This window comes from Rhinoraja longicauda, chromosome 19, assembly GCF_053455715.1.
Source record: "Rhinoraja longicauda isolate Sanriku21f chromosome 19, sRhiLon1.1, whole genome shotgun sequence".
NCBI lineage: Eukaryota > Metazoa > Chordata > Chondrichthyes > Rajiformes > Arhynchobatidae > Rhinoraja > Rhinoraja longicauda.
The window spans coordinates 16,354,424-16,377,045 of NC_135971.1; the positions used below are offsets into that span (position 1 = coordinate 16,354,424).

Below are 22,622 nucleotides of genomic sequence, written 5' to 3' on the forward strand. Positions count from 1 at the left end.
TTATCTTATATATTTCAATAAGATCCCCCCTCATCCTTCTAAATTCCAGTGTATACAGAATAAAGAAAGGCACAGATATAGTGGATGCGGAGAGGATGTTTCCACTGGTGGGGGAGTCTAGGACCAGAGGTCATAGCCTCAGAATTAAAGGAAGCTCTTTTAGAAAGGAGATGAGGAGGAACTTCTTTAGTCAGAGGGTAGCTAATCTGTGGAACTCATTGCCACAGAGGGCTGTGGAGGCAAAGTCAGTGGATATTTTTAAGGCAGAGATAGACAAACTCTTGATTTGAACGGGTGTCAAGGGTAATGGGGGGGAAGGCAGGAAAATGGACTAGGAGGCAGACATCAGCCATGATTGAATGGCGGAGTAGACTCGATGGGCCGAAAGGCCTAATTCTACTCCAATAACCTATGAACTTGAAAACCAAACCAGCTCGAATAATCCTGGACCTTTTTCAAAGAGCAGAGACACGACCAAATTCCAATTTCTCAGAAGAATACATTGTCAACATGCCGAGAAAGTTTTAAAAGAAAAACCTGAAATGGAAAACAGCATGGAAACAGGCTCTTCGGGCCCATTGAGTCTACACTGCCCACCGGTCACCCGTTCACACTCGTTCTGTGTTATCCCACCTTCCGAACCCCTCAATCGAGTTTAAGTCACAACTGTAAACATTGCTTTAAAGAACAGAATAGCGACAAATGTCAGCGTGCGTGTCACTTACCATGTTTTTGTTTCCTCTTGTTGCTTTTATCACTGTGAAAGAAGCGGGGGAAAGCCCGTGAGAGGCGAGGTAATTTACTTTGTACGTAATTAAGAATATTATCATAGAAACATAGAAAATAGGTGCAGGAGGAGGCCATTCGGCCCTTCGAGCCAGCACCGCCATTCAATGTTGTTCAAGGCGGATCATCCACAATCAGTAACCCGTGCCTGCCTTCTCCCCATAGAGATTTAGAGATATAGCACGGAAACAGGCCCTTCGGCCCACCGAGTCCGTGCCGCCCAGCGATCCCCGCACACTAACACTATCCTACACCCACTAGGGACAATTTTTACATTTACCCAGTCAATTAACCTACAAACCTGTACGTCTTTGGAGTGTGGGAGGAAACCGAAGATCTCGGAGATCACGCAGGTCACAGGAAGAACGTACAAACTCCGTACAGACGGCGCCCGTAGTCAGGATCGAACCCGAGTCTCCGGCGCTGCATTCGCTGTAAGGCAGCAACTCTACCGCTGCGCCACCGCGCCGCCCTTGACTCTGCTGGCCCCTAGAGCTCTATCTAACTCTCTTTGAAATTCATCCAGTGAATCGGCCTCCACTGCCTTCAGTGGCAGAGAATTCCACAAATTCACAACTCTCTGGGTGGAAACATTTTTTCTCACCTCAGTTTTAAATGGCCTCCCCTTTATTCTTAGACTGTGTGGCCCCTGGTTCTGGACTCCCCCCAACATCGGGAACCATTTTCCTGGATCTAGCTTGTCCAGTGAATGGCGGTGCTGGCGCGAAGGGCCGAACGGCCTCCTCCTGCACCTATCGTCTGTTGTAACACCCACATCTTTTCCCCCCCCGTACTTTCTTTCACCTCCCCCCACCTCTCTTTGCACCCCCCGCCCCTGCAATCTGTCCCAGCTCCCCCACCTCACCTTCTTCTTCCTCCTCCTCTTCATTGTCGCTGGCGTTCACCGAGAGCTTATTCAGTTTCTCAATCACTGCGTTCTTGTCGTCTCCTTCATCCTTTTTCTTCTTGCTCCGATCTTTTTTCTTGGCCGCCTGTTTCTTTTGTTGCTTCGCAGAGGAAACAAAGACCACAGAAAATGTCAGAGAGAGTAACGGCGATAGAGGTACGCAATAAATTCTAGTTAATGCAGACTTCTTTAAAACAGATTTTGGTTTAGATTTAGAGATACAGCGCAGAAACAGGCCCTTCGGCCCACCGGGTCCGCGCCGCCCAGCGATCCCCGCACACTAACACTATCCTACACACACCACTAGGGACAATTTTTTCATTTGCCCAAGCCAATTAACCTACATACCTGCACGTCTTTGGAGTGTGGGAGGAAACCGAAGATCTCGGGGAAAACCCACGCAGGTCTCGGGGAGAACGCGCAAACTCCGTACAGACGGCGCCCGTAGTCAGGATCGAACCTGAGTCTCCGGCGCTGCATTCGCTGTAAGTCAGCAACTCTACCGCTGCGCAACAGACCGTGTCTCTAAGAACGTGAGCGGTCACGGTGGCGTGGCGGTAGAGTTGCGCCGGGTTCCATCCCGACTACGGGCGCCGTCTGTACGGAGTTTGTGCGTTCTCCCCGTGATCTGCGTGGGTTTTCTCCGAGATCTTCGGTTTCCTCCCACGCTCCAAAGACGTGCAGGTTTGTAGGTTAATTGGCTTGGTAAATGTAAAAAATGTCCCTAGTGGGTGTAGGATAGTGTATTAATGTGCGGAGATTGCTGGTCAGCGCGGACCCGGTGGGCCGAAGGGCCTGTTTCCGCGCTGTATCTCCAAACTAAACTGATCACTACTGCTGTTGAAGTAGTCTGAAAGCTGAAGAAGGGTCTCGACCCGAAACGTCACCCATTCCTTCTCTCCTGAGATGCTGCCTGACCCGCTGAGTTACTCCAGCACTTTGCGAATAAATACCTTCGATTTGTACCAGCATCTGCAGTTATTTTCTTACACTACTGCCGTTAGTGTGAAAGCCAGCTTAGCTGTAAGGCCAGTGCGTCTTTGCCCCACTCCCTCTCCCCCCCCCTCCCCCCACTCCATCCCCCTCTATCCTCCCTTTCCCCCTCCCCCCCTAGGAGATATATTTAAACTTTAAAATATGAATAACTTTAAAAACATAACACCGATTTCAATCAAACTTCTTCCATTAGCACCAAAGGGACGACGGTGTGTAAGGTGGGCCTAAAATTGTCGCGCTATCGTGTGCTGTTTTGTCTGTAGTTCAGGAACAAACAAACAAGTGTTTTAGTACGTAGATAGATAAAATAACGAGAGGAATAGATCGGGTAGACGCACAGAGTCTCTTGCCCGCCTCTGGAGAGAGGGAGTCGAAGTCTGAAGAAGCATCTCGACCCGAAACGCCACCCATTCCTTCTCTCCTAGATGCTGCCTGACCTGCTGAGTTACTCCAGCATTTTGTGTCCATCCCCGGTGTAAACCAGAATCTGCAGGGAATTCCTTCCTACACGTTAACTCTACTTGAACCTTTAAAACTAAACTTAACCCAAGAATCAGCCCATCCACCAAGTGGTCATTCCGCGAAATAACGAACTCGGATACAACATGCTGGAGTAACTCAGCAGGTCAGGCAGCATCTAGGAGAGAATTGGCCTACTCCCAATTCCTCCGTCTACGCCGCATCTGCGCCCGGGATGAGGTGTTTCACACTAGGGCATCAGAGATGCCCTCATTCTTCAGGAAACGGGGCTTCCCCTCTTCCATTATAGATGAGGCTCTCACTAGGGTCTCTTCTACATCCCGCAGCTCCGCTCTTGCTCCCCCTCCCCCCACGCGCAACAAGGACAGAATCCCCCTCGTTCTCACCTTCCACCCCTCCAGCCAGCGTATCCAACAAATCATCCGCCAACATTTCCGTCAGCTACAACGGGACCCCACCACTGGCCACATCTTCCCATCCCCTCCCCTTTCTGCGTTCCGCAGAGACCGTTCCCTCTGTAACTCCCTGGTCCACTCGTCCCTTCCCACCCAAACCACCCCATCCCCGGGCACTTTCCCCTGCAACCGCACGAGATGCAACACCTGTCCCTTTACCTCCCCCCTCAACTCCATCCAAGGACCCAAACAGTCTTTCCAGGTGAGACAGAGGTTCACCTGCACCTCCTCCAACCTCTTCTATTGCATCCGCTGCTCAGGATGTCAACTTCTTTACACCGGCGAAACCAAACGCAGGCTCGGCGATCGTTTTGTTGAACACCTTCGCTCAGTCCGCCTTAACCAACCTGATCTCCCGTTGGCTGAGCACTTCAACTCCCCCTCCCACTCCCAGTCTGACCTTTCTGTCATGGGCCTCCTCCAGTGTCATAGTGGGGCCCAACGGCAATTGGAGGAACAGCACCTCATATTTCGCTTGGGCAGCTTGCAGCCCAGCGGTATGAACATTGACGTCTCCAACTTTAGATAGTTCCTCTGTCCATCTCTTCCCCTCCCCCTTCCCAGATCTCCCTCTATCTTCCTGTCTCCACCTATATCCTTCCTATGTCCCGCCCCCCCTGACATCAGTCTGAAGGGTCTCGACCCGAAACGTCACCCATTCCTTCTCTCCTGAGATGCTGCCTGACCTGCTGAGTTACTCCAGCATTTTGTGAATAAATACCTTCGATTTGTACCAGCATCTGCAGTTATTTTCTTACTCTAGGAGAGAAGGAATGGGTGACGTTTCGGGTCGGGACCCTTCTTCAGACGTCACCCATTCCTTCTCCCCTAGATGCTGCCTGACCTGCTGAGTTACTCCAGCTTTTTGTGACACCTTCGATTTGCCCCAGCATCTGCGGTTATTTACCCACACAACTCGGATACAACTGCAGATGCTCCTCGACTTACGAATGGGGCCACGTTCCGATAAACCCATCGGCAATCGAAAACATCGCAAGTCGAAAATGCATATCACTATCCCAGGAAAAGATGAAAATTCTAAAGCACGGTTTCTACTGAATGTTTCACTTTTACACCAACGTAAAGTCAAAATATGGTAAGCCGAAGCATCGTTAGTCGAGGAGCGTCTGTAATTTGGTCCAACTCCATTCTGAAGTGGTCCGAAATTGCGAGCGTCGACAGTATTTCTGATTTCAAACCATGCCGTCCATTCTCTCCTCCGCCCAAATGTAATCACAAACTTGTGACGATATCTATGCACTAAAACTCTCGTTTGTTATCTTGTTTGTGACTGAACTTCAGCCAAAACGGTACACGACGGCGCGACAATTTTAGGCCCACCTTACTCACCATTGACACTTTAGTGATAATGCAAGTAGTTTTATTGAAATCGGTGTTATATTTTAAAGGTTATTCACATTTTAAAGTTTAAAAGGAGGGGAGGGGGTAGGGAGGAGGGGGGAGAAGGGAGTTGAGGAGACAGGGGAGGGGGTGGGAGGACAGGTTGCTGCACCAATGCAGGAGAGGTTTGGGCCCAGCTTTGGGCCCACTTTGTCTAGTATCTAATCTTACTAAAACTCTGACTTGTATGTATATTTGTAACAGTGATTTCGGCTGATTTCTGCAAAACGGTGAGGCGTAGCGCCACAATTTTTGCACCGCCTTAATCACACCGCTGGACGCTTGCCGAAAATGATATTGTTATTTAATTCGGTCGTATATTTTTTAAGTTACAAAGGTTTAAAAGTCTTTTTTTAAATCTCTCATTTTTTCGGCTGATTTTCGGCAAAAACGGTGAACCGTACCGCCACGATGTTTGCACCGCCTTAATCACCACGCTGAACGCTGCTGGAAAATGATATTTTTATTTGATTCGGTCGTATATTTTTTAAGTTACAGAGGTTTTAGTTTAAAAAAAAAAATTCCAGCCGTCTTTTCCATGGCCTTCAGCGTGTGACGTCAAAATGCCCATGCACCCCCCTCCTACTGATTTATTGAAGGCTTTCAGCGTGGCGCTGCTGTGCGTCTGTGCCCCTCTCTCCCCTTGCTTCTCTCCTCTCTCCCACACCCGGGAGACCCTCTCCCCGCTATCCCCCCCCCCCCCCGGATCTTTCACTGATGCTCTCTCCCCCCCCCCCGGACCTTTCACTAATGCGCTCCCCCCTCCCCCCCCGACCTTTCACTGATGCGCTCCCCCCCCCCCCCCCCCCCGGACCTGTTGGTGCTGGGGGCAAGAGAGAGTAGGGGAAAGGGGTGTGCTGGCGAAAGGGGGGGTGGGGGAGAGTAAGAGTGTGTCTGGGGGAGAGAGAATGGTGGCGGGGTCTGAGAATGGGGACTGGGGAGGGGGACAACAGGGGTCGTCCGGAGGGGGCTTGTTGGTGGGGGAAATAGGGGTACTGGGAAAAGGGGAGATCGTGGGGAAAGGGGGGGTGTGGGGAGAGTAAGATTGGGGTTGGGGGAGGTGAGAATGGGGGGTGTGGCACACTTGGAGAGTAAGAGTGGGGCTGGGGGAGGAGAGAATGGGGGGTGTGGGGACGGGCCCAACGGGCCCTCTTTGCTAGTATATATATATATATTTTTTTCATTTACCTGCTGCTCTATGATGGCCATTTCCTCCTCTTTCACTTGCTTATCATCTGCAGCCAGCTCTTCAAAGAACTAAAGAGGGGGGAAAGGTCATGCAAACACAGAAAGATCATGAGAATGAGATACACAACGTTTTCAGTTGTAATGTAGCCCGAAGTTAAAGGGCCAACATTTTTTTTTTTTAAAACATGGCGCGGCGGTAGAGTTGCTGCCTCACAGCGCCAGAGGCCCGGGTTCCACCCTGGCTGCGGGTGCTGTCTGTGCGGAGTTTGTACGTTCTCCCCGTGACCTGTGTGGGTTTTCCCCGGGTGCTCCGGTTTCCTCCCACACTCCAAAGACGTGCAGGTTTGTAGGTTAATTGGCTTCGGTGACTATAAATTGTCCCTTGTGTGGAGGATAGTGTTTAGTGTGCGGGGATCGCTGGTCGGCGCGGACCCAGTGGGCCAAAGGGCCTGTTTCCGCGCTGTATCTCGAAAGTCTAAAGCCTATTTTCATGCCATTTGTAGCCTTGGATCGATTGGAAACATAGAAACACAGAAAATAGGTGCAGGAGGAGGCCATTTGGCCCTTCGAGCCAGCACTGCCATTCATTGTGATCATGGCTGATCATCCACAATCAGTAACCCGTGCCTGCCTTCTCCCCATATCCCTTGAGTCCGCTAGCCCCTAGAGCTCTATCTAACTCTCTTTTAAATTCATCCAGTGAATCGGCCTCCACTGCCCTCTGTGGCAGAGAATTCCACAAATTCACAACTCACTGGGTAAAAAGGTTTTTTCTCACCTCAGTTTTAAATTATTCTTAGACTGTGTGTGGCCCCTGGTTCTGGACTCCCCCAACATTGGGAACATTTTTCCTGCATCTAGCTTGTCCAGTCCCTTCATAATTCTATACGTCTCCATAAGACCCCCCCTCATCCTTCTTAATGTTCCCAATGTTGGGGGAGTCCAGAACCAGGGGCCACAGTTTAAGAATAAGGGGTCGGCCATTTAGAACGGAGATGAGGAAAACCCTTTTCAGTCAGAGAGTTGTGAATCTGTGGAATTCACCGCCTCAGAAGGCAGTGGAGGCCAATTCTCTGAATGCATTCAAGAGAGCTGGATAGAGCTCTTAAGGATAGCGGAGTCAGGGGGTATGGGGAGAAGGCAGGAACGGGGTACTGATTGAGAATGATCAGGCATGATCACATTAAATGGCGGTGCTGGCTCGAAGGGCCGAATGGCCTACTCCTGCACCTATTGTCTATTAACTCCAGTGAATACAAGCCCAGTATTTCCAATCTTTCCTCATATGACAGTCCCGCCATCCCGGGGATTAACATTGTGAACCTACGCTGCACTGCCTCGATAGCAAGGACTTCCTTCCTCAAATTAGGAGACCAAAACTGCACACAGTACTCCAGGTGCGGCCTCACCAGGGGCCCTGTACAACTGCAGAAGGACCTCTTTACTCAAATCCTCTCGTAATGAAGGCCAACAGGCCATTAGGTTGTAGAAACATAGAAAATAGGTGCAGGAGTAGGCCATTCGGCCCTTCGAGCCTGCACCACCATTCAATATGATCATGGCTGATCATGCAACTCAGTATCCCGTACCTGCCTTCTCTCCATACCCCCTGATCCCTTTAGCCACAAGGGCCACATCTAACTCTCTCTTAAATATAGCCAATGAACTGGCCTCAACTACCTTCTGTGGCAGAGAATTCCACAGATTCACCACTCTCTGTGTGAAATAAAACTTTCTCATCTCGGTCCTAAAAGACTTCCCCCTTATCCTTAAACTGTGACCCCTTGTTCTGGACTTCCCCAACATCGAGAACAATCTTCCTGCATCTCGCCTCTCCAACCCTTTAAGAATTTTGTAAGTTTCTATAAGATCCCCCCCTCAGTCTTCTCAATTCCAGCGAGTACAAGCCGAGTATATCCAGTCTTTCTTCATATGAAAGTCTTGTTTCGGCAAGCCATGGTAAGACTCGCCAACAGGCTCAGCTCGCCCACCGCGGACTGAGGTCCCACCCACCCAGAGAGGAAGGGAGTCGTGCAAGGGAGGGCCGGCGAGCAGACGCATGGCCTCGGGGCTCGGCTGGACAGGGCGCCGCTCCAAGGGGCCTAGCTCGCAGGTCACGGGGAGACATCATTCTGCAAACTTCAGCGCAGCACGTGATAACTCATTCGGACAACAAGGTGCATACGTACCGATTTTTTGGCCTTCTTGTCTTTTTTTCCTTTTTTCAGGACTGGGAAGAAAACAGAGAGTAATATTTTGTTTTAATAAGATAGTAGTTTTAGGTAGAGCGCCGAAACATGCCCTTCTTCCCTCCGCGTCCGCATCGACCAGCGATCCCCGCACGCTAACACTATCCTACACACACTGGGGAACAATTTACATTTATACCGACCCGATTAACCTATAAACCTGTCGGAAAAAAAACTGCAGATGGTCTAAATCGAAGGTAGACACAAAATGCTGGTGTAACTCAGCGGGTCAGGCAGCATCTCGGGAGAGAAGGAAAGGGTGACGTTTCGGGTTTAGATTTAGAGATACAGCGCGGAAACAGGCCCTTCGGCCCACCGGGTCCGCACCGCCCAGCGATCCCCGCACATTAACACTATCCTACACACACTAGGGACAATTTTTACATTTACCCAGTCAATTAACCTATATACATGTACGTCTTTGGAGTGTGGGAGGAAACCGAAGAACTCGGGGGAAAACCCACGCAGGTCACGGGGAGAACGTACAAACTCCGTACAGACGGTGCCCGTAGTCAGGATCGAACCTGAGTCTCCGGCGCTGCATTCGCTGTAAGGCAGCAACTCTACCGCTGCGCCACCGTGACGCACACGGTGCAAGTGTTGTGACCCTTCCTCATAGTCTGAAGAATGAAACGTCACCCATGCCTTCTCTCCCGAGATGCTGCCTGAACCTATCAACCTGTATGTCTTTGGAGTGCGGGAGGAAACCGAAGATCTCAAAGAAAACCCACGCAGGTCACGGGGGGACACGTACAAACTGCCTACAGACAGCTCCCGTAGTCGGGATCGAACCCGGGTCCCCGGCTCTGTGAGGCAGCAGCTCTACTGCTGCGCCTCCATGTGGTAAAGAAAGGTGGTGACAACACAATTGAGTGAAAGCATTCTCACAAGTGTCAGAACAGCTTGGCCTCCACCTTGAACTTCAGTATTAACATGCAATAAGGTCCAAATTGATAGGGTTGGACATTACTAAGAAACTCTACAAATTCACATCTGGAGCTGGTATCTTTGCAACCCATGGCTCCACAAATACACACCCAAGTCCACGATATCGCCCAAAGACAGTCCAGGCCCAAGTAGTAGGACGGCACAGTGGCTCAGCAGTAAAGTTGCTGTCTCACCGCGCCAGAGACCCGGGTTCTATCCTGACTACGGGTGCCTGTCTGTACGTTCTCCCCGTGACCTGTGTGGGTTTTCTCCAGGATCTTCGGTTTCCTCCCACACTCCAAAGACGTGCGGGTTTGTAGGTCAATTGGCTTCGGTAAAAATGTAAATTGTCCACAGTGCGTGTAGGATAATGTTAGATTTAGAGATACAGCGCAGAAACAGGCCCTTCGGCCCACCGGGTCCGCGCCGCCCAGCGATCCCCGCACATTAACACTATCCTACACCACTAGGGACAATTTTTACATTTGCCCAGCCAATTAACCTACAAACCCACACGTCTTTGGAGTGTGGGAGGAAACCAAAGATCTCGGAGAAAACCCACGCAGGTCACGGGGAGAACGTACAAACACCGTACAGGCGGCGCCCGTAGTCAGGATCGAACCCGAGTCTCCGGCGCTGCATTCGCTGTAAGGCAGCAACTCTACCGCTGCACCACATCGCTGGTCGGCGCGGACTCGGTGGGCCGAAGGGCCTGTTTCCGCGCTGTATCTCCAAACTAAACCGAAACTAAACTAGTGTTCCTTCCAACACGCCAACAGATGCAACATATGACAGGTGGGGGGAGGTAAAGGGACACGTGTTGCATCTCCTGCGGTTGCAGGGGAAAGTACCCGGGGAGGGGGTGGTTTGGGGGAAGGGACGGGGAAGGGACGAGTGGACCAGGGATCTGCGGAGGGAACGGTCTCTGCAGAAAGCAGAAAGAGGTGGAGATGGGAAGATGTGGCCGGTAGTGGGAACCTGTTGGAGGTGGCGAAAGTGTTGGAGGATTATGTGCTGTAGGCGACGGCTGACGGGGTGGAAGGTGAGGGCAGGGGGGGACTCTGTCCTTGTTACGAATGGGGGGAAGGGGGAGCAAGAGCGGAGTTGCGGGATATTGAGGAGATCCTAGTAAGAGCCTCATCTATAATGGCAGATGAATGTCCTAAAGAATGAGGACATCTCCGATGATCTAGAAGTGAGAGCCTCGTCAATAATGGCATGTAGGATGATCAGCCATGATCGTATTGAATGGCGGTGCTGGCTCGAAGGGCAGAATGGCCTCCTCCTGCACCTATTTTCTATGTTTCTATGAGTTAAAAAGTAACTGTGCTTCTTATTGTTTTATAATTTGTAATTACGCGTCTGGAGGTCAGATTGTATAGTTAACTTGGGATTATCATAACCTGCTTGGTACATTGCATTTCAAAAGCACGGAACTCTGCTTTCATCTTGTACGGTCAGGATGGTTCTTTAGAGACACAGCGTGGAAACAGGCCCTTCGACCCACCACCAACCACCCCGTGCTAGCACTATCCTCCCCACCAGGGGACGCCACATATCCAGGTTCTCGAAAGATGCTGTCTGACCCGCTGAGTTATTCCAGCAGTGTGTGTGTGTGTATATATGTGTGTGTATATGTGAGTGTGTGTGAGCGTGTGTGTGTGTGTTTCCACACTGACATGGTGGCCCAGAGGTCGAGTTGCTGCCTCACAGCGCCAGAGACCCAGGTTCAATCCTGACTACAGCTGCTGTCTGCTGAACGTGGAATTTGCACGTTCTCGCTGTGACCCGCGCGAGTTTTCTCCGGGTGCTCCAGTTTCCCCCCACGTCCCAAAAGACGTGCGGGTTTGAAGGTTAACTGGCTTCTGTAAATTGCCCCTCGTGTGTAGGATAGTGCTGGTGTGCAGGATGCAAAACTGCGATGACATGGAACTAGTGTATGGGTTGGTCGGCGTGGACTCGGTGGGCTGAAGGACTTGTTATATCTATATACTGAAACTCTTGTTTGTTTGTTTGTTTGTACCTGAACTACAGCCAAAACGGTACACGATAGCTCGACAATTTTAGCCCCACCCTACTCACCGTCGTCCCTTTGGTGCTAATGGAAGAAGTTTCATTGAGATCGGTGTTATATTTTAAAAGTTATTCACATTTTAATGTTTAAATCTATCTCCAAGGGAGGGAGGTCAGTGGGGAGGAGGGAGGTTAAGGGGGATGAAGTGGGGGAGGGGAAGGGAGGAGAGGGGAGGGGGGAGCGGAGAGGAGAGGGAGGAGAGTATTTATATATCTGAAGAAGTGTCTCGACCTGAAACGTCACCCATTCCTTCTATCCATAGATGCTGCCAGTTCCGCTGAGTTACTCCAATTTTGTGCCTATCTTCTATATATCTATATGCTTATATATCTGTATATCTGTGTATATCTATCTGTATATAGGAAAAAATCTGCAGTTGCAGGTTAAAATCGAAGGTAGGCACAAAATGCTGGAGTAAGTCACTGCCTGAGTTACTCCAGCATTTTGTCTACCTTCTGTGTGTGTGTCCATATATATTTATGTGTAGATGTGAATAGGTATATACACACACACAGAACCTTTGTTTCTCGTCTATAATTCTGTTTTACTGAGTTACTCCAGGTAGGGGTGTGTGTGTGCGTGCGCGCGTGCGTGCGTGTGTGTGTGTAGATGTGAATAGGTATATACACACACACAGAACCTTTTTTTCTCGTCTATTATACTGTTTACAGTGTACTATGTTTACATATTCTGTTGTGCTGCTGCAAGTAAGAATGTCATTGTTCTAGCCAGGACATAAAACAGTCTTGGCAGAGTGCCAGGTTCAATGAAAACTTAACCGTTCTCCATGGCGTCCAATGGAGAATGACATTGTGTGTGTGTGTGAAGGAACTGCAGGCGATGGTTAAAACCGAAGACAGGACACAAACCCTGGAGCAACTCAGCGGGCCAGACAGCATCTCTGGAGAAAAGGAGCAGGTGGTGTTTCGGGTCGAGGCCCTTCTTTAGAGTGACATTGCAGGGTTAGAGAGCATCCTAACGCATGGCATCTCTGTGTGGTATCTCAGCTGCACGGGGGCGGAGAGGAGAGCTCTTCAGCGGGTAGTCGACAGAGCTCAGAAGACTATTGGGACGCAGCTTCCAGCCTCGGAGGGCATCTACAACACATGATGCCTCGGGAAAGCCACCAGCATTCATAAAGACACCTCACACCCCTGCAATAGTCTGTTCGGACTTCTACCATCGGGCAGACGTTACAAGGCCTTCTACGCCCGCACCTCCAGACTTAGGAACAGCTTCATCCCCAGGGCCATAGCTGCTCTGAACCAGTCGTGCTAAGCGCCCCCCCCCCCCATGAACTGTCTCCTTCGGATGGTCACGTCGCACAGTGACCCGGCACAGACCTCTTTGCACTTTATACTGTTTTTTACTGTTTCTAATTTTGTTTCTCTGGGTTGCCTAAATTTCTGTTGATTAGCTAATTAATTTATTGCATCGAATGGAAGTCGCATCCCCAATCACGTTGTACCCCACCGTACAATGACAATAAAGATATATTGTATTGTATAAGAAAATAACTGCAGATGCTGGTACAAATCGAAGGTATTTATTTCACAAAATGCTGGAGTAACTCAGCAGGTCGGGCAGCATCTCAGGAGAGAGGGAATGGGCGATGTTGCGGGTCGAGACCCTTCTTCAGACTGATGTCAGGGGGGCGGGACAAAGGAAGGATATAGGTGGAGCCAGGAAGACAGAGGGATATCTGGGAAGGGGGAGGGAAAGAGAGGGACAGAGGAACTATCTAAAGTTGGAGAAGTCAATGTTCCTACCGCTGGGCTGCAAGCTGCCCAGGCGAAATATGAGGTGCTGTTCCTCCAATTACCGGTGGGCCTCACTATGGCACTGGAGGAGGCCCATGACAGAAAGGTCAGACTGGGAATGGGAGAGGGAGTTGAAGTGCTCAGCCACCGGGAGATCAGATTGGTTAACGCGGACCGAGCGCAGGTGTTGAGCGAAGCGATCGCCGAGCCTGCGTTTGGTCTCGCCAATGTAAATAAGTTGATATCTGGAGCAGCGGATGCAATAGATGAGGTTGGAGGAGGTGCAGGTGAACCTCTGTCTCACCTGGAAAGGCTGTTTGGGTCCTAGGATGGAGTTGATGGGGGAGGTAAAGGGACAGGTGTTGCATCTCGTGCGGTTGCAGGGGAAAGTGCCCGGGGATGGGGTGGTTTGGGTAGGAAGGGACGAGTGGACCAGGGAGTTACGGAGGGAACGGTCTCTGCGGAACGCAGAAAGGGGAGGGGATGGGAAGATGTGGCCAGTGGTGGGGTCCCGTTGTAGGTGACGGAAATGTTGGCGGAAATGTCAGCTGTGGGGATTGCCGAACATTTCATTTTCACTCCGTGTGTAAACATTGGCCGCAAGACATTGGAATACGGCATCAGGGGGGGGGGGGAAACACCTCTCTCTGCATTTTGTTTATGTCCGCTGGTCGAACCATTCTACTGCCAGCTTTTGAAATGGTTCAACCCCTGCATTTCACGAGGGGCCACATTCCCCTCTCAGCAGCGCACCCATCAGCAGAATTGATATTGTTCGAGGCTGGGGCCATTTGAACTTGGTCCGACCTTTTTGGTGAAGGCAAGAAAAGGGGCGGCAGTGTTTTTTAGTTTAGTTTAGAGATTCAGCGCGGAAACAGGCCCTTCGGCACACCGGGTCCATGCCGCCCAGCGATCCCCGCACACTAATACTATCCTACACCCACTAGAGACAATTTTTACATTTATACCAAGCCAATTAACCCACAAACCCGCACGTCTTTGGAGTGTGGGAGGAAACAGAAGATCTCGGAGAAAACCCACGCAGGTCACGGGGAGAACGTACAAACTCCGTACAGACAGCACCCGTAGTCGGGATGGAACCCGGGTCTCCGGCGCACCATTCGCTGTAAGGCAGCGACTCTACCGCCGCGCCACCGTGACCCCCCCAACCGGTTGAGTTGCTGCCTTACAGAGGCAGACTCCCACCAGCCCCTTCACTCATATACCCCCTTCCAACCCCAGAAACGCCCTCCCCCACCCCCATTCCCCCCCAACAACCCCATTACCCCTTCAGACCAAGACACCCCCTGCCCTTTCCGGCCTTATCCACCAATCCCCACCCTCTCCAGCCCCAGGGCGGCACGGTGGCGCAGCGGTAGAGTTGCTGCCTTACAGCGAATGCAGCGCCGAAGACTCAGGTTCGATCCCGACTACGGGCGCCGTCTGTACGGAGTTTGTACGTTCTCCCCGTGACCTGCGTGGGTTTTCTCCGAGATCTTCGGTTTCCTCCCACACTCCAAAGACTTACATGTATGTAGGTTAATCGGCTTGGTAAATGTAAAAATTGTCCCTAGTGGGTGTAGGATAGTGTTAATGTGCGGGGATCGCTGGGCGGCGCGGACCTGGTGGGCCGAAGGGCCTGTTTCCGCGCTGTATCTCTAAATCTAAAAAATCTAAGATATAGCCCCTCAAGACACTCCCACCCCGTATGCCCCCTCCGAACACCCCACCCTTTCTGGCCCCGGGCATCAACACCCACCCTCTCCAACGCGAGATATACCCTCCCACAGCCTGAGACACCCCCATCCTCTCCAGGCCCAGAACCACCCCCTCTCCCCCCAGTCCCTCACGTCTCACCCACTACCCCCCGAATCCATCCCCTCCCCTCCTCATCCCCAGACCCCCCCCCCCTCCTCCCAACCTCTCCCCCAAGGAGCCCGCCATCTCTGCAGCTCCCTCAACACTTCACGCCAGAGACCCACCCCTCTCCCCCCCATCCCGACCGGGCCCCCTCCCACACCAGCCTTTACCTCAGCCAAGAGGCACTCGCCCCCCCTCTCCCTCCCTCCCTCCTCTCCCTCCCTCCAGCCTCAAAGACCCCCACCTCTCCAGGCTCACACAACCCCTCCCCACCCACCTTTTTCTCCCCCCCTCCCCCTCCCCAAACTTCATGCCTCAGACAGGACTCTGCCCAACACCCACGGGCTGGTCGGCAAACCCTCCTCTCCCCTACCCCTCTCCCTTCCCTCTCTCCCTCCCCGCCCCCCTCTCTCTCCTCTCCTCCCTTCTCTCTCCCCCCCTCCCACCCCATCCCCCCTCTCTCTCATCTCCCCTCCTACCCCTCCCTCCCCCCTCCTCCCCAGACACCATCCCCTCCTTGTCCCTCCCTCCCGAACCTCAGACCGGACTCGGCCCAACACTACCCCCTCCCCACTCCCACAGCAGCCGCTCCCCCGGCCGGCAAACCCTCCCCCTCCCCTCACTCTACCCTCCATCCCACTCACCCCATCCTCTCCCTTCCCCCTCACCCCATCCTCTCCCTCCCCTCTCCCCCTCCCTCTTATCTCCCCTCCCTCTCTCTCCCTCTCTCTCTCATCTACCCTCCCCTCCATCCCCCCTCCTCTCCCCTTCCTTCTCTCCCTCCCCTCCCTTCCATCTCCTCCTCTCTCTTACTCCCTCCCACCTTCTCTCTCTCCCTCCTCCTTTCCTCCTTTCCTCCCTCTGCTCCCCAGACACCATCCCCTCCATCCCCCTCACCCCATCCTCTCCCCCTCCATCTCTCTCCCCCTATACACCCCCTCTCCCTCCCACCCCCTCTACCCCCCCTCTCCCTCCCACCCCCTCTCTCTCATCTCCCCACCCTTCTCTCTCCCTCCCTCACCCCCTCCTCCCTTCTCTCTCTCCTCTCCCTCCCCTCCCTCTCTCTCCCCCTATACTCCCCCTCCTCTCTCCCCCCTCTCTCTCTCTCCTCTCGCTCTCTCTCCCCTCCCTCTCCTCCCCCTCTCCTCCCCAGACAATATCCTCTCTCCCCCCCACCTCTCCTCTCTCCCCTCCCACCCCTTCTCTCTCCCCCTATACTCCCCCTCCTCTCTCTACCCTCTCCCTCTCCTCCCCAGACAATATCCCCTCTCCCTCCCACCCCCTCTACCCCCTCCCTCTCATCTCCCCTCCCTCACCCCCTCCTCCCTTCTCTCTCTCCTCTCCCTCTCCCCATACCCCCCCCCCCCCCCCCCCCCCCACACCTCTCCTCCCTCCACCGCCTCACCTTCGGGCGCGGGAGCGGGCGCCTGGTCGCCGTCCACCCACTTCTCCTTCCCCTCCCCCTCCTCCTCCTCCACCGCCACCTCCTGCTTCTCCACGGCGCCGCCCGCCGCCGCTCTGCCTCTGGGCCGGGGCATGACGCTGACGCTGGTCCTGGTCCTGACTCAAGCTGCAGGCCTCAGGCCTCGCCGACCGACCCACCGCGCAGGCGCCGCACGGATGCCCCCCCCCCCCCACCACACACGTGGGGTCAGCGGCAACATCCCCCCACACACGTGGTGTCAGCGCCCCCCCCACACACGTGGTGTTAGTGACAACCTCCCCCCCACACACGTGGTGTTAGTGACAACCTCCCCCCCACACACGTGGTGTCAGCGCCCCTCACACGTGGTGTCAGCGCCCTTACACGTGATGTTAGCCCCCCACACACGTGGTGTCAGCGGCAACCTCCCCCCTCACACGTGGTGTCAGAGATATCCTTCCCCCCACACACGTGGTGTCAGTGACAACCTCCCCCCTCACACGTGGTGTCAGAGATATCCTTCCACCCACACACGTGGTGTCAGTGACAACCTCCCCCCACACACGTGGTGTCAGAGATATCCTTCCACCCCTTACACGTGTTGTCAGCGGCAACCTCCCCCTCACACGTGGTGTCAGCGGCAACTTTCCCCCCACACACGTGGTGTCAGTGACAACCTCCCCCACACACGTGGTGTCAGCGGCAACTACTGCACACACGTGGTGTCAGCGCCCCCCACACACGTGGTGTCCGTGACAACCTCCCCACACACACATGGTGTCAGAGATACCCTTCCACCCCCTACACGTGGCGTCAGCGGCAACTTCCCCCACACACGTGGTGTCAGTGACAACCTCCCCCCTCACACGTGGTGTCAGAGATATCCTTCCACCCCTTACACGTGATGTCAGCGCCCCCACACGTGATGTCAGCGCCCCTACACATGGTGTCAGCGCCCCTACACGTGATGTCAGCGCCCCTACACGTGGTGTCAGCGCTCCCTACACGTGATGTCAGCGCCCCTACATGTGATGTCAGTGCCCCTACACGTGATGTCAGCCCCCTTACACGTGATGTCAGCGCCCCCCACACACATGGTGTCAGCGCCCCTACACGTGATGTCAGCGCCCCTACACGTGATGTCAGCGCACCTACACGTGATGTCAGCGCCCCTACACGTGATGTCAGCGCCCCCCCACGCACACACACACACACACACACACGCAGCAACCACCCCCCCCAAAAAAAAACTCCGGCTGCGCACTGCCCTAAGGCGGCCTCGCCCACAACGCGCATCGCCACTTGTCAAAACTCCGGGCTGCCCCCCTGCGCCCACATAAAACGTTCCGGTCTGCCTGCTCCGTTGAACAGTGTTGAAAGGCACAAGGGAGTCAAGAGTGTTTTATTGTCATAGCTCCCAGGTTGAACAATGACATTCTTGCTTGCTGCAGCACAACAGAATATGTAAGCTTAGTGCACTGTAAATAATATAATAAACGAGAGGGAAGAAAAAAGTTCAATGTGTATATGTACACATTCTCACAAATACACACACACACACACACACACACACATATATATATATATATATATATATATATATATATATTTACATAGAAACATAGAAAATAGGTGCAGGAGTAGGCCATTCGGCCCTTCAAGCCTGCACCGCCATTCAATATGATCATGGCTGATCATCCAGCTCAGTAGCCTATACCTGCCTTCTCTCCATACCCCCTGATCCCTTTACCCACAAGGGCCACATCTAACTCCCTCTTAAATATAGCCAATGAACTGGCCTCAACTACCTTCTGTGGCAGAGAATTCCACAGACTCATAACTCTCTGTGTGAAGAAATGTTTTCTCATCTTGGTCCTAAAAGACTTCCCCCTTATCCTTAAGCTATGACCCCTGGTTCTGGACTCCCCCAACATCGGGAACAATCTTCCCGCATCTAGCCTCTCCAACCCCTTAAGAATTTTATATGTTTCTATAAGATCCCCCCTCAGTCTTCTAAATTCCAGCGAGTAAATATACACGCACACATACTCAAAAAATAACCAATAGTGGTGCAATAATAATAATAATAATTAGTCTATTGTAGTTCAGAGCTTATTTGAGGTTGTAATGTTGTATAATACGCTCACAGTAAAAATCGTAATGTGTACAAGAAGGGTCTTGACCCGAAACGTCACCCATTCCTTCTCTCCAGAGAGTGTAAGAAAATAACTGCAGATGCTGGTACCAATCAAAGGTATTTATTCACAAAATGCTGGAGCAACTCAGCAGGTCAGGCAGCATCTCAGGAGAGAAGGGGCTCGACCCAAAACGTCACCCATTCCTTCTCTCCTGAGATGCTGCCTGACCTGCTGAGTTACTCCAGCATTTTGTGAATAAATACCTTCTCTCCAGAGATGCTGCCCGTCCCGCTGAGATACTTCATTATTTTGTGTCTACCTTCGGTTTAAACCAGCATCTGCAGTTTCTTCCTATACAAATACCTATATATATAAGAATCAAGAGTGTTTTGGTGTCATGTGTCCCAGATAGAACAATGAAATTCTTACTTACTGCAGCACAACAGAATATGCAAACTTAGACACATATAAACACACACCCATATGTTCATAAGTGATAGGAGCAGAATTAGGCCACTCAGGCCATCATATACACACACCTGTAAATATATATATATATATAGGAAAGAACTGCAGATGCTGGTTTAAATCAAAGGTAGACACAAAATGCTGGAGCAACTCAGCGGGACAGGCAGCATCTCTGGAGAGAACTCCAGCATCTTGTGTCTACCTACAACTATATATATATATATATATATATATGTGTGTGTGTGTGTGTGTGTGTGTGTGTGTGTGTGTGTGTGTGTGTGTATATATATATATATATATATATGTATATAGTGTAAGAAAATAACTGCAGATGCTGGTACAAAATCGAAGGTATTTATTCACAAAATGTTGGAGTAACTCAGCAGGTCAGCATTCCTTCAGCATTCCTTCCTTCTCTCGGGAGAGAAGGAAGGAATGGGTTATATATATGTGTGTGTGTGTGTGTGTGTGTGTGTGTGTGTGTGTGTGTATGTATTATATGTGTGTGTGTGTGTGTGTGTGTGTGTGTGTGTGTATGTATTATATGTGTGTGTGTGTGTGTGTGTGTGTGTGTGTGTGTGTGTGTGTGTGTGTGTGTGGTGTGTATATAATAATATATCCATATATACTTCAAAATATTTTTATATGTTTATATATTTATTTATAGGACAGGACAGGCAGCATCTCTGGAGAGAAGGAATGGGTGACGTTTCAGGTTTTCAGACTGAAGAAGGGTCTCGACCCGAAACGTCACCCATTGCTTCTTTCCAGAGATGCTGCCTGTCCCACTGAGTTACTCCAGCATTTTGTGTAGGAAAAAAAACTGCAGATGCTGGTTTAAATCGAAGGTAGACACAAATGCTGGAGTAACTCAGCGGGTCAGGCAGCATCTCTCTAGAAAAGGAATGGGTGGCGTTTCGGGTCGAGACCCTTCTTCAGTCTGGACCTGAAAAGTCACCCATTGCTTCTCTCCAGAGATGCTGCCCGTCCCGCTGAGTTACTCCAGCACTTTGTGTCAACCTGCAGTCCCTTCTTGACATGCCATTGACTACATTTCTTTACATCGGCGAAACCAAACGCAGGCTCGGCGATCGTTTTGCTCAACACCTTCGCTCAGTCCGCCTTAACCAACCTGATCTCCCGGTAGCTGAGCACTTCAACTCCCCCTCCCACTCCCAGTCTGACCTTTCTGTCATGGGCCTCCTGCATGGCAGATGCAGTTTAATGTAGATAAGTGTGAGGTTATTCACTTTGGAAGTAAGAATAGAAAGGCAGATTATTATCTGAATGGTGTCAAGTTAGGAAGAGGGGATGTTCAACGAGATCTGGGTGTCCTAGTGCATCAGTCACTGAAAGGAAGCATGCAGGTACAGCAGGCGGTGAAGAAATCCAATGGAATGTTGGCCTTCATAACAAGAGGAGTTGAGTATAGGAGCAAAGAGGTCCTTCTACAGTTGTACCGGGCCCAGGTGAGACCGCACCTGCAGTACTGTGTGCAGTTTTGGTCTCCAAATTTGAGGAAGGATATTCTTGCTATTGAGGGCGTGCAGCGTAGGTTCACTAGGTTAATTCCCGGAATGGCGGGACTGTCGTATGTTGAAAGGCTGGAGCAATTAGGCTTGTATACACTGGAATTTAGAAGGATGAGGGGGAATCTTATTGAAACATATAAGATAATTAGGGGATTAGACACATTAGAGGCAGGAAACATGTTCCCAATGTTGGGGGAGTCCAGAACAAGGGGCCACAGTTTAAGAATAAGGGGTAGGCCATTTAGAACGGAGATGAGGAAGAACTTTTTCAGTCAGAGAGTGGTGAAGGTGTGGAATTCTCTGCCTCAGAAGGCAGTGGAGGCCAGTTCGTTGGATGCTTTCAAGAGAGAGCTGGATAGAGCTCTTAAGGATAGCGGAGTGAGGGGGTATGGGGAGAAGGCAGGAACGGGGTACTGATTGAGAGTGATCAGCCATGATCGCATTGAATGGCGGTGCTGGCTCGAAGGGCTGAATGGCCTCCTCCTGCACCTATTGTCTATTGTCTATTGTCTATTGTCTATTGTCTATTGTCCTCCAGTGCCATAGTGAGGCCCACCGGAAATTGGAGGAACAGCACCTCATATTTCGCCTGGGCAACTTGCAGCCCAGCGGTATCAACATCGACTTCTCCAACTTTAGATAGTTCTTCTGTCCCTCTCTTCCCCTCCTCCTTCCCAGATCTCCCTCTATCTTCCTGTCTCCACCTATATCCTTCCTTTGTCCCGCCCCCCTGACATCAGTCTGAAGAAGGGTCTCGGCCCGAAACGTCGCCCATTCCTTCTCTCCTGAGATGCTGCCTGACCTGCTGAGTTACTCCAGCATTTTGTGAAATAAATACCTTCGATTTGTACCAGCATCTGCAGTTATTCTGGCCTTCCATCACAGTGAGGAGGTGTGACGGAAGACATTTCTGGCCTTCCATCACAGTGAGGAGGTGACTGGAGGAGACTCACTGTGATGGATGTGTTTCTTTTTTTGTTGTTTTGTGTTGGTTTGTGATTGTGTGTGAAATAGCTTCTTTTTATTGCTCTTAACTGGACTGTGGGTGAACTTTCATTTCACTGCACATATTGTATATGTATGTGTTTGAAGATGGGTTTCGACCCGAAACGTCACCCATTCCTTCTCTCCAGAGATGCTGCCTGACTTGCTGAGTTACTCCAGCATTTTGCACATATGTATATATATATATAGACATATATATACACATACATATACATATATACACACATGTACACATATATATATAGATACACACACAAATATATAAATATATATGCATATAAATATTTTAATATGTTTATATATTTATTTATGGGAGAGGACAGACAGCATCTCTGGAGAGAAGGAATGGGTGACGTTTCAGGTCTTCAGACTGAAGAAGGGTTTCAACCCGAAACGTCGCCCATTCCTTCTCTCCAGAGATGCTGTCTGACCTGCTGAGTTACTCCAGCATTTTGCACACATATATATATATACACATATAATACACACATACGTACACATATATATAGATACACACACATATATAAAAATATATACATATAAATATTTTTATATGTTTATATATTTATTTATGGGACCGGACAGACAGCATCTCTGGAGAGAAGGAATGGGTGACGTTCCAGGTCTTCAGACTGAAGAAGGGGTCTCTACCCGAAACGTCGCCCATTCCTTCTCTCCAGAGATGCTGCCTGACCTGCTGAGTTACTCCAGCACTCATGTCCCTTCCTGACATGCCATTGACTACATTTCCCAGAATCCTCCATCGTTTGAAGTCGCAGGTGCACTGTGACGTAGCCTCGTCCGCCTGCGTCACAATCCTAGCGGCGGACCGCGCCAATGGGCGCGTCGCTGCCATCGCGGCGGATCGCCGGCCAACGGGAGGGCGCGTCTGATGCGCGGAGGAGCGGGATGGGATGTGGGGCGCATGCGCGGAGGAGCGGGATGGGATGTGGGGCGCATGCGCGGAGGAGCG

General features: G+C 51.3%; 1 protein-coding gene across 1 annotated transcript in view; it reads right to left on the reverse strand.

Moving 5' to 3' along the window:
* abcf1 (ATP-binding cassette, sub-family F (GCN20), member 1) overlaps positions 1-16,679 on the reverse strand; it is a 76,430-nt gene extending 59,751 nt beyond the window's left edge. The window contains exons 1-5 of the mRNA XM_078416325.1: positions 16,489-16,679; positions 8,403-8,443; positions 6,214-6,282; positions 1,652-1,793; positions 726-757 (exon numbers count right to left, since the gene is read on the reverse strand). Of these exons, the coding sequence (XP_078272451.1) occupies positions 726-757; positions 1,652-1,793; positions 6,214-6,282; positions 8,403-8,443; positions 16,489-16,621 (417 nt within the window). The 5' untranslated portion in view covers positions 16,622-16,679. The remainder of the gene's footprint in view (positions 1-725; positions 758-1,651; positions 1,794-6,213; positions 6,283-8,402; positions 8,444-16,488) is intronic.
* Positions 16,680-22,622: the final 5,943 nt, after the last annotated feature.